Below are 14,484 nucleotides of genomic sequence, written 5' to 3'. Positions count from 1 at the left end.
GGCAGCTAGTGCTACTCTGTCGACTGTTTCTCAACTGAAAAGGGCCGTAACTTCTGGATCTGAAGGTAGTTAGAGCTAGACGAGTTTTCTCCGCCGCCAGTTTAAACAGAATTTCTCTAGTAAGCCTGTGATAGGGTAAGACCTAGGTTTCAGGGATTTTCCGGACCTGTTAGACAGAGAACTGGTCAATAGTCAGTCAGTGGTGAGGTTAGGGCGTGGCTGGCTATTGCAGAATAACGAACAACGTTTTCCGTCTACTTCACTTTATTCACCAAAAACTGTTCTGTAATCTGGAACGTTCGCTATGCTGAGCTCCAGTTAGCCATCTCACTGCGCGAGAGGCAACTGCGTCATGCGTCACTGGCAAAAGGTCAAAGGTAACAAGGTGACCGGAAGGCGTATTATGCTGTACAAAAAAAATAAATAAAAAAAATAATTTTAGTACATGTTATTATGTGTTGCTATTATTTGAAAATAATAGCAACAAAAAAAAAAAATTGACCAAAAGGGCACTTTGGGGCAAGGAGCAAAAAGGGCAGGTGCTCAAGCACCCCCAGACCCCCTCTCTGCACATGCCTGGGTAAGACAATACAGTTTAATTAAACTATTGTATTTTTAGGCTTAACTTTAAAAAGTCAAACCGATTTGCTCAGGAATAAATGAAATATTTTACTGAACCAAAATATTACAACTAGATGTTACCTGACTTAATATCTGTGTTTAACTGTCATTTGGGAAAGCCCAAATGAGTCGGGTGTTCTCCCGTGGTATACTAAACCTGACCAGCTGACAGCAGGCGAGGGGAGCTGGGTGTTAATACAGCAGGAGCAGACATCTCCGAAAACGTCGGAGCAATATTGCAATTAGGTGATGCACTGATGAACCGAGCAGAAATGTGAGATTTGTACATCTATATTCTCGCCTACAAACATTGTTTAAATCATGAGTCACGGTTGCTATGCAACATAACGCCGAGGTGGAGGCTAGGCAGCTACCTGAAGGCTACAGCTTCTCTCTGCAATGCTCTCTGCCTTCACAGGACCCCTCTTCCGTAGACCGGGTCGTTTCTCAAGCCCATGACAGAATAAGCTTGAAAGGATGAAAGACCCTGAACTCGGATACAAAGCTCTAGTGGTCTGGAACACTTGTTTTTATATATATATTTTGCATCTCTTTTTTTGTTTGCGTCTTTGTTGTATTTGTTTTTCTCTTGTTNGTATTTAATAATTGTTATTATTTGTCTTCTTATCATTATGTCAAAGATGCAAGCCAGTGTTGAAGCCTTCCTCATTGCCGTGCAACCAGGACAGCCCTTCCTCCTGCATGTTGGTGAAAACAAGAGCAGCACCAAAGACACTTCACCATCAGTGATCACAAGATCATCCAAGGTAGCTTTTGATGAACTTTCAAAGCACACTTCACCCAAGTCTGGGTTGAGTTTTTTCCTCTTCATTAATGACATACATTATATCTGTCATGGTAATTCAGGGTGAGTTATTTTTAATTCTAAATGAATATTCTTGTTGGACTATTATTCAACTGCTATTCTCTTTCAAGATACATTTACCTAACGCCAGAATAAACGCAATGTACATTAAGCAGCAAAGGAAAGTAGAAGATAGGACATTTATCCATTATGGAGATGATAAGTTTTGGACGGGCGATGTGCCTCGTACACAGGGAAGAAGCTTTTTAGTTATCTAGCTTTGCTGTTTTGAGTTAACATTATTTAGCATTATTTAACATTATTAGCTTTGCTAGCAAAGTCGTAGCTAGCAGCTAGCTAATAGCACAACAACAACAGCCTAATGTCTGTATGATAAAAATACTGTATCGATAGATAAGAACAGTTTTTCCTCACCTGGCTGTCTCCTCCCCTCAGTAGTTCTTCAGAGAAAGGCAGACTAGAGGCCTGTCAGTGTCTGTTGTATTTCATTACCTCTCTGCTTAAACCGCTACTCCGTGCTGAAGCAGAAACGATACTACAACGTTGTCAAGAAAACTGGCATGGACTTGTGAGATCTCTCTAGGTACACGCAGAAAAGCAGGGTAAAGGCCTGGGGAGTAACAGTAATCTTGTATTGATTTAAGAATGATTAAAGAAATAAAATGAAATACATATGTGAGTAATAGTTGTAATCAAATACATGGATAAGTAATAGTTGAAATGATTTATGTCTTGTAATCACAATGTCTGTAATGTAAGACTGAAATATATAATCTGTATTCATGATTTGTGGTAACAGTAACAACTTAATTGTTATATATATTTTCAATGATTTTGGATAATGATAAAACTGATTATGTTTTGAGTAGATTGTGTTTCATAGTACATTATAAGAAGATTGCAGAGTTGAACACAGGAAAATAAAAGAATGNGCATATATAAAACATATATATTTAACAGATTTCTGCATAAAGAAAAATATACTCTTACCAGTAAGACAAAACGAAAATAAAAACAAACAACTAAAAATAAAATAAAAACGAGTCAGGGTAATTTTATAAATTAACTGGTTATACTGCAGTGATTACCATTTACACTTTAGGGATGGTCTGCCCGGATCACTGTTGGCTTCTCACAACATTCAGCATTTCCTTTGTTCTGGGCGTTCAGGGTGTGGTGTCCATCATCTGGTTGACTGGGAGGAGTGTTCCCACGTTCCTACCTGTCAGATCAGGTGATGGTTGAGGCCTTCCATCGGGATCATCATGATCAACCTGGATGATCGTCACTTTGTGGAGGGAGCACTGTCATATTTCATGATCAGTCATGCAACTCAGCTGTACGTTGTCATGCTGTTTCTGCCAGCATTTATATCATCCTCAGACATTGTCTCCTGGATCCTGAACTTTTGCCATCCCTCTTGAACCTTTTATCCCTCATCTCAATGTAAAATTGCCTCTCTACCTTCCCTGTTTCCCTGACTCTAGCCTGGCAAAAGTCCAACCAGCTGAATTCTGATTCTGCCTGTTTTAGTCTCTGCCCCTCTCATTTTTTTGATGTAACATGAATTATAGAAAAAATTGGTAAAATATCTTGTTCCTTTAGTCTAGAGGGCAGAACAACCTAAACTGTTCACCAATGAGATGTGAGGCCTCAGTACCTGCAAATATAAAACACAACAGTGAACCTCAAAAAAAGGCAGCCACCGACACAGCATGAACACCAGACACACATCCTTTGGTTTAAAAAAAAATCCAACAGCTCTGCCTCTGCCCCCATTCTTCATTCATTTTCTACATTTGTACAGGTTTCACTGCTAAAGCTGCAGAAGGTGCAGCTCTATTTTTAAAATCAATCAGACAGACAAACTACTATGAAATGGCATGGAGATAATGTGATGGTGTGGCGAGGTGACCTTTAAACACAGCCACTGCTACATCCCAAGCACTGAAAAAGCCTGACCTTTGTAGTACCATTACAGAAGATTCCAATCTGAAAGCCAGGGAGGGAGGGGTAGGGGGGGTGTCCAGTAGGCACACATGTGCACACGTAAACCACTCAGACACACACACTGACATCAAATATAGTTTATATCTCCTTCATGATATGTGCCACTAAAAGCATATAGACCTAGAAGATAATTCAGAGTGTTACATAGACATGTATACACAGAAACAAACAAATATGAGACATGTGACCTGTGTGCATGCAAACAACACTGTAACCTTCCTGTTGGCTGCAAAGGCCAAATGTGGTAATAGCTTCCTCTATGTTAATGCTGGTTGGTGGAGTCCCTTTCTTTTCTCCTCAGTATTCCTGTCAGGGAGAGCTTGAATCGTTTTGAATTGCAAAATGCCGAAAGCAGAAGGCTGCATTGTTTGTAATGCAATTGGAAGTGTGTGTTTGGAAAAAAAATACACAAAGATGTCCTGTGGAGTGCTGCAATAGAATAATTACGTTCAATGTTGTGAGTATTCAGATGTGAGAGGGTAGATTCAACAATCTCATTAAACAAAAAGAGAACTGGTAGTAATTATGGCTGTGGTAGAGAGAAAAGATCAATATGCATTGATTATCTTCTGCCTACTTAGAATAATAGGTGATGTTTGAATGGGTGATGTGATGACACAGTTTCATCACATTAGAAAAATAATTAATTTCCAAAAATATAAATAGTTTCAAGTCAGAAATGGTTTGCTTTAGGATCAGTCGGTTTAAAACAAGATGAATGGCAATTATCTGAAATTTCAAGGCCATTTAAATACAAAAATATTTTATTCTTTTCACATACTATAAAATGTCAGACTTAAAATTTACTTTTACTTATCCCGATAGTAAATTTACAAACTAATTGAGATTTGAGTTTTTATCAAGCAAAGCAGACTAGAGTTTAGATCAGGCCTAAAAACTCTAGCCTGACCTTTCCTGAGCCCATTGAGGTGTGAACCGATCTGACAGAGCTAATTAGTCTCAGTGCTGTAGGCATTCACACTTTTGAGGTCTTCCACTGTTTTCTATACACTTTTCTGCACTTATGTGTACTTGTGCACACTTTGTGCTATTTCAACCATTCAACTTTTACCATATTCTGCTCATTCCAGACATTAAGGCTTTGTCTTTTGGTATTGATATCTTCTACGATTTTTGAAATATTCAGTTATTTTTCTGATAATCTTGAATGAAACATCCCATAATTCCTAAAGAATTCTGTTTAAAACTTTTTATTCTTTCACAGCTACTTCCAATACTTTCAGCTAGAAAACTATCCATCCATCCATTTTCTGCCGCTTATCCGGGGTTGGGTCACGGGAGCAGCAGCTTCACAAGGGAGGCCCAGACTTCCCTCTCCCCAGCCACTTCTTCCAGCTCCTCCGGGGGAACCCCAAGGCGTTCCCAGGCCAGCTGAGAGACATAGTCCCTCCAGCGTGTCCTCGGTCTTCCCCGGGGCCTCCTCCCGGCGGGACGTGCCCGGAACACCTCACCAGGGAGGTGTCCAGGAGACATCCTGACCAGATGCCCGAGCCACCTCAACTTGCTCCTCTCGACGTGGAGTAGCAGCGGCTCTACTCTGAGTCCCTCCCGGATGACCGAGCTTCTCACCCTATCTCTAAGGGAGAGTCCAGACACCCTGCGGAGGAAGCACATTTCGGCCGCTTGTATCCAGGACCTCATTCTTTGGGTCATGAACCAAAGCTCATGACCATAGATGACGGTGGGAAGATCCCCAGATACTTAAATTCCTCCACTTGGGGCAGGATAATCCCCCATGACCCGGAGAAGGCACTCTACCCTTTTTTGTATCAAGATTATGGCCTTGGATTTGGAGGCACTGATCCTCATCCCTGCCGCTTCACACTTGGCTGCAAACTGCTCCAGTGGGAGGTGCAGATCACGACTTGATGAAGCCAATAGGACCACATCATCCGCAAAAAACAGAGATGCGATCCTAAGGCCACCAAAATGGATCCCCTCAACACCTCAGCTGTGCCTAGAAATTCTGTCCATGAAAGTAATGAACAGAATCAGTGACAAAGGGCAGCCTTGGCGGAGTCCAGCTCTCACCGAAAACGAGCCCAACTTACTGCCGTCAATGCGGACCAGACTCTGACACCGGTCATACAGGGACCTGACAGCCCATATTAAAGGGCCCGGTACCCCATACTCCCGGAGCACCCCCCACAGGGCTTCCCAAGGGACACGGTCTACACATGTAGACCGGTTGGGCGAACTCCCATGCACCCTCCAGGACCCTGCTGAGGGTGTAGAACTGGTCCAGTGTTCCACGACCAGGACGAAAACCACACTGCTCTTGAATCTGAGGTTCGACTATCCGACAAACCCTCCTCTCCAGGACCCCTGAATAGATCTTACCAGGGAGGCTTAAGAGTGTGACCCTCCTGTAATTGGAGCACACTCTCCGGTCCCCCTTTTTGAACAGGGCGTCTGCCAATCCAGGGGAACTACCCCCGATGTCAATGCGATATTGCAGAGTCGCATCAGCCAACACAACCCCACAACATCCAGAGCCTTAAGGAACTCCGGGCAGATCTCATCCACCCCCAGGGCCCTGCCACCGAGGATCTTCTTAACCACCTCAGCAACCTCGTCCCCAGAGATTGGAGAGCCCGACCCAGAGTCCCCAGGCTCAGCTTCCTCAATGGAAGGCATGTTCGTGGGATTGAGGAGGTCTTCAAAGTATTCCACCCACCGGTCCACAACATCCTGAGTTGAGGTCAGCAGCACACCATAAACAGTGTTGGTGCTGCACTGCTTCCCCCTACCTGAAATGCCGGATAGTGGACCAGAATCGCCTCGAAGCTGTACGGAAGTCTTTCTCCATGGCCTCTCCAAACTCCTCCCACACCCGAGTTTTTGCCTCAGCAACCACCCGAGCTGCATGCCGCTTCGCCCGTCGGTACCCATCAGCTGCTTCTGGAGTCCCACTGGCCAAAAAGGCCCAATAAGACTCCTTCAGCCTGACACCATCCCTCACCGAAGATGTCCACCAACAGGTTCGAGGGTTGCTGCCATGACAGGCACCGACAACCTTGTGGCCGCAGCTCTGATAAGCTGCCTCGGCAATGGAGGTACGGAACATGGTCCACTCAGACTCAGTGTTCCCCACCTCCCCCAGAACGTGTTCGAAGTTCTGCTGGAGATGGGAGTTAAAGCTCCTCCTCACAGGGGACTCCGCCAGACATTCCCAGTAGACCCAAATTACACGTTTGGGCCTGCCAGGTCTGACCAGCTTCCTCCCCCACCACTGGAGCCAACTCACCACCAGGTAGTGGCAGTGGACAGCTCCGCACCTCTCACCAGTGTCCAAGACATACGGCCACAGATCCAATGAAATGATGACAAAGTCAGTCATCGAACTGCGGCCTAGGGTGTCCTGGACATTATGGACAGAAGTCCAACAACAAGACACCACTCGAGTTCTGATGGGAGGGAGCCGTTCCTCCCAACCACGCCCCTCCAGGTCTCACTGTCATTGCTCACATGAGCGTTGAAGTCCCCCAGCAGAACAAGGGAGTCCCCAGGAGGGGCACTCTCCAGTACCCCCTCTAAGGACTCCAAGAAGGGTGGGTAATCCGAACTGCTGTTCGGCCCGTAAGCACAAACAACAGTCAGAACCCGTCCCCCCACCCGTACGCGGAGGGAGGCTACCCTCTCGTTCACCGGGGTAAACCCCAACGTACAGGCGCCGAGATAGGGGGCAACAAGTATGCCCATTCCTGCCCGGCACCGTGGGCAACTCCAGAGTGGAAGTATGTCCAGCCCCTCTCAAGGAGACTGGTTCCAGAACCAGAGCCATGCGTCGAGGTGAGGCCGACTATTTCTAGCCGGAACCTCTCAGCCTCACACTCTAGTTCCGGCTCCTTGCCCACCAGAGAGGTGACATTCCACGTCCTAAGAGCCAGTTTCAGCAGCCGAGGATTGGACCGCCAGGGTCCCCTCCCTCGGCCACCGTCCATCACACACTGCACCTGACCCCTTTGGCCCCTTCGACAGGTGGTGAGCCCATTGGAATGGGGATCCATGTCTCCTCTTCGAGCTGAGCCCGACCGGGCTCCATGGGTAAAAGCCTGGCCACCAGGCACTCGCCATCGTGCCCCACCTCCAGGCCTGGCTCCAGAGTGGGGCCCCGGTGACCCGCGTCTGGGCAAAGGAACACTAAGTCCAACATTATTTCTCATCATCGGGGTATTCAGGCTGCGCTTTGTCTGGACCCTCACCTAGGACCTGTCTGCCTTGGGTGACCCTACCGGGGGCTTAAAGCCCCAGACAGCATAGCTCCTGGGATCATTGGGACACTCACACTCCTCCATCATGATAAGGTGGCATACAGCAAATTCGGAAGTGTCAGATTTCCAGTGCACGTGTTGTATGTTAAAAATACAGTGTTAATTCAACAACATGAGTGTTAGTGAGTGTTAGGGAAACTAACACTCATGAAAGAGTTCCAAAGAGTTAAACAAAAAGCAATACAGTCCAGTGTTTTCTAAATTAATCCCAACAGTCTAAATCAACACTCAGTGTGGTGTTGATTTAGAAATCAAAATCAGACAGTTCTTCACACAATTGTAAGGCAGAAAATGCCTTCAGGAATCCAAATTTTCTTTATAACATCTTATGAGAACTGTAAAGTAGAGCCCTCTCCTGTTAAAAACGAATATGATACCCCAGTAGGTTATATAGTAGGGTGCCCCATTGTTGACTCATGGTTGCTAAAAACCTTACCAGACTGACCGATTTTAGAGACATAATGAGTGTAAAATATTGAATAAAATGTTGTGTCACATGACTGGCTTTATTTTCACTCTTATATTTAACTTTATGACACACAAAACTACAAATTAATCGTCCTTATTGTCTCCAGGTGCATTCTGGGTAAAGCTTGTCACCAACGTCATCATCAGTCACTTGGCAACAAATGGCAAACTAGCTAGAGCATTTCTACGGACTACGTTAACATGTTTTGAATTTGTGTTGTTTCATCATTAGTGATGAAATTACTAATGATGTTTCTGTTCTCTTGGTTTGTTGTACATCATGTCAGATGGATTTTAAAATGACATAGTCGCTCTCTCTGGTGATGAAACTTATTAGCTCCGATGTTGCGGGGATGTCCATGTTGTAAAGTTAAATTATCATGAGCTTTATTATTTGGGCCCGGTCATTAGCCCCGCCCCCCCGGCCGACGCTACTGCGTCACATGTTTGCCTGAGGAGCGGAGGCAGCAGCATGGCGTCTTGTGTGGAGCTTATTATAACAAGGTAAGTTCCATGTTAAAATGATCATGTTTTTGACTATTTTTTATGGAGGCATTATTTTTCTGTTCACGCAAGAGTATCGATTCATATACATAGTTCGCTCAACGTACGCTTATTTGTTTGGATATGGTATGGTATGTATGATTGTTTATTATCTTAACCGAACATTGAAACTGTCAGGAAAATCTAGAGGCCATTTGAGTTAACATTATTTAGCTGCGAGGTCGTTTTCTTTAATTGTTTGGCTGTAGACTGCAAAATTGGGGTGTGGCTGTGCTGGACCATTGGCTTGATCTATGCCACAGGTGTCTAACTCCAGTCCTGCAGGGCCACTGCCCTGCAACATTTAGATGTGCCGCTGCTGCACCACACCTGAATACAATAATTAGGTGATTAGCAGGACTCTGGAGAACATATCTACGCAATGAGGAGGCAATTGAGCCATTTGACTCTGGTGTTTTGTACCTGTGGCACATCTAAAAACTGCCAAAATGTTTTTTCTTTGTTAGTGTGTCATGTTGGTGACTGAAGCCTGTTATGATGACTTCAACACATTTCTTCAGACAGATTGGCACAACTTTTAATGCTGTCCAAATTTTTTTCTAAGCTGACTAATTTTTTTAGTTATTATTTCTGACTTTTTTGTGCTTTATCTTGTAAACCAGGTGAGCAGAGTAATTTGAATAATATGATGGTGACACACACACAGGTGAGTCTGATTAGTTTTGCTCACACTACTTTTTAAAATATTTATTTATTATCCTAATGTTTCTGCTATATTTCCTGTTTTTCCTTCCAGGCTGGAAGTCTTCCTCCTCTATGTTGGCGAAAAGAAGAGCAGCACCAAAGACACTTCACCATCAGTGATCACAAGACCATCCATGGCCGCTTCCAATGAACTTTCAAAGCACACTTCACCTTCAGTGCAAAGTACCATGAATGTATGACCTTTGTTGTATAGTATATTGCTGTCAGTGCTGTTTGATGTTTTGAAATAAAAGATTATATACTGCAACTGGTGCTGGTGTTTTTGTAGCATCTAATGTCTTTTAAAATGAATTTGGGGATTATTGATGGCCAATAGTTTCAACACCACACTGAGTGTTGGTTTAGACTGTTGGAGTTAATTTAGAAATCAACACTAGACTGGATTGCTTTTTGTTTTAGTGAGTGTTAGTTAATCTAACACTCACTAACACTTGCAACACATACAACACTTGCACTGGAAATCTGACACTTCCGAATTTGCTGTGTACCCCCTCAGTGGGTGGTGGCCAAGAGAGGGGGCCCTGATGATCTGATCCTCGGATACAGAAGGACATTCCACGTCCTCTTGGGACGTGGAATGTCACCTCTCTGGTGGGGAAGGATCTGTTGTTCTGACTGTTGTTTGTGCTTACGGGCCGAATGACAGTTCAGATTACCCACCCTTCTTGGAGTCCTTGGAGGGGGTACTGGAGAATGCCCCTCCTGGGGACTCCCTTGTTCTGCTGGGGGACTTCAACGCTCACGTGGGCAATGACAGTGAGACCTGGAGGGGTGTGGTTGGGAGGAGATCCTTGGGAAGACCCAGGACATACTGGAGGGACTATGTTTCTTGGCTGGCCTGGGAAAGCCTTGGGATTCCCCCTGAAGAGCTGGAACAAGTGGTTGGGGAGAGGGAATATGGGCCTCCCTTCTTAAGCTGCTAACCCCACGACCCGACCCAAGATAAGCGGAAGAAAATGGATGGATGGATGGATGGATGGATGGATGGATGGATGGGTCCTTTGTCACTTCCATCTCTTCCTCAGTACTTAAGCTATTCAGTTTTCCTTGCTCATCACTGAATCCTTCTGTTATTCCTCCCCATTTTTTTCCTGTTGTGTTCTCCAGTTGTTTTTCTGCTAATTCCCTCCTTGAGCCTCATGTAAGTTTCCCTTTTATTTATTTATTTTTAAAAGAAATTGAACTTTATCTGCTAGCCTGGAATTTCGTCTGCATTTGGGTCCTACCAAAAACACTCACTATGATATTTTTTGACTAGCTCAGCAGCTCACTGCTTCTGTCAAGGTGATGAAGCAGTGGGCCTGCTGAGGAACTCTGTTATCATGTTGTGGTGATCGTCTGTGTTAGATGCTGATGGAGTATTGAAATACTAGAGAATAGCACCACCTGTGGGCTGCTGCAATGGCTGGTTACCGTGGAGACTGAATGTGGGGTGGCGGCCAGGCAATAGGTGATGGTGGAGCGCGTATTTCTTTGGCACAAATCCCTGCTGCTTGAGTGTCAGAAGATATGACAGGTATTATTTGGTCTCCTGCAAAAAGAAACAGACGGTTTGCTACAGTATAGTTTTGATACACATGAAATGACAATAGATTTTACTTACTTTACCCAAGGGGTTCATGCATAAGAATTAAGTGGCATAATACCAAAAAATAGCCAAGCAAAAGCATTCCACAAAAAATTAAAATGAATAAAAAGCAGTCAAAGCCCAACGAAAAACTCATGAAACCTTAAAAAGGCTAGGGATTGATTGATATTGAGCAAGACCACTCAGGAAGATTCAAATACTTTGTCTTCTTGAAAGACAAGGTAAAACTTGGTGGTTTGACACTTTTTTGCTTGTCACTGTAACTGAGAATCTCCCAGTTCCTTTAGTCAATTGCATAAATCTGTCTTTCCCCCTACATCAATAACATATTTTGCTCTTTTAGCCGCAACAGCATGGAATGAAGGTGGACATCTGAAGTAGTAGCTGTGATGCTAAACTCAGCTTGTGATGGAGTCAAACGCTCAATCACCAGAGGAAGCAGAAATGGGTGACGTGTAGCATGGCTTGTGTAACACTGACATCTTTTGGTCGACTCCTCTGTAAAAGAGGTGAGACTTGAGTCACTGCAGCATAAGAGCCAACTACACCACAGTAAATAAAGATTATGATCACATTATGCAAGTGACTGCTTCATCTGTTCACACTACATCTCCGTTTTCATATCTGGACAGTTATTTGTGTTCTAAAAAGACAGAGTGTGCAGACATACATCGACAAAACTGATGATTCCCCAAAGTGAAAAAAACTAGAACTCTGTCCAGATGTTTATTAAATAAGGAAAGAAACAGATTGATCAAATAGTTTATTATGGATTTTTTTCATACAGTTCACCAATGCTTATTCTTCAAGATTTTGATGTAAAATTATCCTCATTCAACAAAAATTGTTTCTGATAGGTAATGAGACAGTTTCCTCATAGAAAAATATAACAATGTAAAAGAAGGATCAAATTAAAAAATGAAAATTTGATGTGAAGGAGAATTTACCCTTAAAGCTGCAGTATAATATAGTATGAGACTGAAAATCTGTGAAGAATTGAGCTCTTCCTCCTCACAGTGCTCCTGCAGCCACCTGGAGAAATGCATCGCTCCCGGTCAGAAACAACCAATCAGAGTCAGGACTCCGCGTCTTTGGACTCCAGCCGGATTACAGAAAGAACTGAAATGGTAAATGTCGGCATTTGTTTGCTCAATTCTGAGCCTTGCATTAAGTTCTCTTTTTCAGTTCTAATCTTTTTATGATTATTTATGTGCTGTGGGAAACACCTGTTTTTTGTGTGTTTTTCTTTTTTTTCTCCTTTCTCTTTGACTGCAGGTACTACAACACATTTTACTGTCACATGCACAATTACTGTGTGTAACTGTGCATGTGACAAATAAAACTGATCAAATCTAAACAAACCTAATTCATTTAATGTATTTTTTTTATTTTTATTGGTTTTTTTGGGTGCTATAGTTTCATGTGTTTTCATAATGATTTAATATTCACTAACAGGGGCGCTGCCAGGAATCTTGGGTCCCTGAAAAAAAATGTCATTGGGCCCCTTCCCCCCACGCAGCTGTTACAATTTCTTGAGTCTATCTGACCCATTAAAAGCGTCACAACAGCTTGCAACTGCCTTGCTTTCTTTACTCCAATACTGATAACAAGTACAATATTTACTGCTCATGAATTTTGCATGCAAGAGTAAAATTCAGTATGCATACAGTATGCAAGTAGGTTGCTTACATTTTTTCTATTAGTTTTAGATACTGAAATGTCTCTCCCCACGAGCAACAGTCATAGGCAACATGCAAAATATACATGAAACAATCCAGACTTCTCAAAAAATGCTCTGTAGTTACATTGTATTCAAGCTGCAGTATGTTTTCTCCATATTTGTTAAAGCTGTCAACATGTTGTGACAGTTTATTATGAGACAGATAATCTATGAAAACAGTCAATCTCCTTCCTGAACTACTATTGCTAGCTAAGGTACTGCATCGTTCTGACCAAAACAACCAATCAGAACCAGTAGGACGCTCTTAGCACTGTCAATCAACCTCATTCACTCACTGCTAAATGTGCTAATGGTGGAGAAACAACTTATCATTACAGGAAAATCATTTATCTGCCATCACTTGGTAGCTATGCTAATTAGACTGAGCATTCACAATAGGCTATGGTAGCTGCAGCATAGCACAGAGTGAAGCAGAGGAAGGATGAGCCACACGAGATTGTGACTGGCAGCACTAAAACTCTCCTGCCACTGATTGGTTGTTTCTAGAGAGCACTGGGAGAAAGCAGAGGAAATAGATTTTTCACAGATTACCTCTTGTATCATACTGTCACAACATAATGACAGTTTTAATAAATATGTGGAAAAAAATATTTGTATAAAAGTTACATACAGCAGCTTTAATTTCACTCAGGAGAGGATGGTACAAGGGACAAGTTCAATATATGAATATGTTGGTAATTTTTTTCCTTAATTCATTAAATGCTAATGAAATGGAGGCAAACAGTAGTCTGTAGCTATGCTAACTATGCTAAATGGTTGATAATCTCACACAGTCTGCCCACCTTGGATTTCTTGCCGTAGTCGACAGACAGGCGCTCCATCAGCAGGGAGGTGAAACCAGAGTCAGTGCCTCCACTGAAGCTGTGGAAAACCAGGAAACCCTGAAGACCATTACACTGGTCAGCCAGTTTGTGAATCCTATCCAAAACAGGATCAATGATCTCCTTTCCAATGGTGTAGTGCCCACGAGCGTAATTGTTGGCAGCGTCCTCTTTACCACTGATCAGCTGCTCAGGGTGGAATAGCTGGTGGTAGGTCCCAGTGCGCACCTCATCAATGACAGTGGGCTCCAGGTCCACATACACAGCCCGGGGAACATGCTTTCCAGAACCGGTCTCACTGAAGAAGGTGTTGAAGGAGTTGTCTCCTCTTCCTGCGGTCTTGTCATTCGGCATCAGACCGTCCGGCTGGATGCCATGTTCCAGGCAATACAGCTCCCAGCAGGCATTGCCAATCTGGACTCCAGCCTGACCAATATGGAAGGAAATACACTCACGCATTTTTCTTTATTTTCTGGACGTTCAAGGACGAAGTAGAAATCTAGAAATGAGTAGACTTTCAGGACAAGGCAACCTTCGGCGTAACCTGAATAACTGCCCTGAAGGTCTAGAACTTTTTCCAGCTCTTGTTGAGGTTTCCAGTGGGTTAACAGCTGTTGTTAAAATACCCATTCAATACTCCACCTTGGTAAGAGAACGGTTATAGGAAATTTAGAGGAGGTCACAGAGGTGAATCCAGTTCAGTACAACCAAAATGATTCATGGACAACCCCTCATCTTCCTGTAAACTCATGCACAGCACAGTTAATACCAGAAAGCAGTGAGACACAAGATGAGACATGTTTGAAGTGGCATCCTCCTGTTGATTTGTCTCACTTGGGGAAGAA

General features: G+C 43.5%; 1 protein-coding gene across 1 annotated transcript; it reads right to left on the bottom strand.

Moving 5' to 3' along the window:
• Positions 1-3,100: 3,100 nt before the first annotated feature.
• On the bottom strand, positions 3,101-14,163 carry LOC103129902 (tubulin alpha chain-like). Its single transcript, XM_016665493.1, has 4 exons — positions 13,588-14,163; positions 7,440-7,606; positions 6,367-6,599; positions 3,101-3,107 (listed from the first exon to the last, which is right to left on the bottom strand). The coding sequence occupies exons 1-4, from the start codon at positions 14,096-14,098 to the stop codon at positions 3,101-3,103; spliced, it is 918 nt and encodes a 305-aa protein (XP_016520979.1). The 5' UTR covers positions 14,099-14,163.
• Positions 14,164-14,484: the final 321 nt, after the last annotated feature.

This window comes from Poecilia formosa, unplaced genomic scaffold (genome assembly GCF_000485575.1).
Source record: "Poecilia formosa unplaced genomic scaffold, Poecilia_formosa-5.1.2 Scaffold590, whole genome shotgun sequence".
Taxonomy (NCBI): Eukaryota; Metazoa; Chordata; class Actinopteri; order Cyprinodontiformes; family Poeciliidae; genus Poecilia; species Poecilia formosa.
This window is presented reverse-complemented; position numbering and strand designations above follow the sequence as displayed.

Excerpts from the sequence above, each read along its gene's own strand:
- LOC103129902 (XM_016665493.1), bottom strand. The coding sequence starts at position 14,098 with ATGCGTGAGTGTATTTCCTTCCATATTGGTCAGGCTGGAGTCCAGATT. Across the intron at positions 7,607-13,587 it reads ATCCAAGGTGGGCAGACTGT|ACGCGGGTCACCGGGGCCCC; the intron begins GTGAGATTATCA and ends TCCTTTGCCCAG. Across the intron at positions 6,600-7,439 it reads CTGTCGAAGGGGCCAAAGGG|CAGAACTTCGAACACGTTCT; the intron begins GTCAGGTGCAGT and ends TCCCATCTCCAG.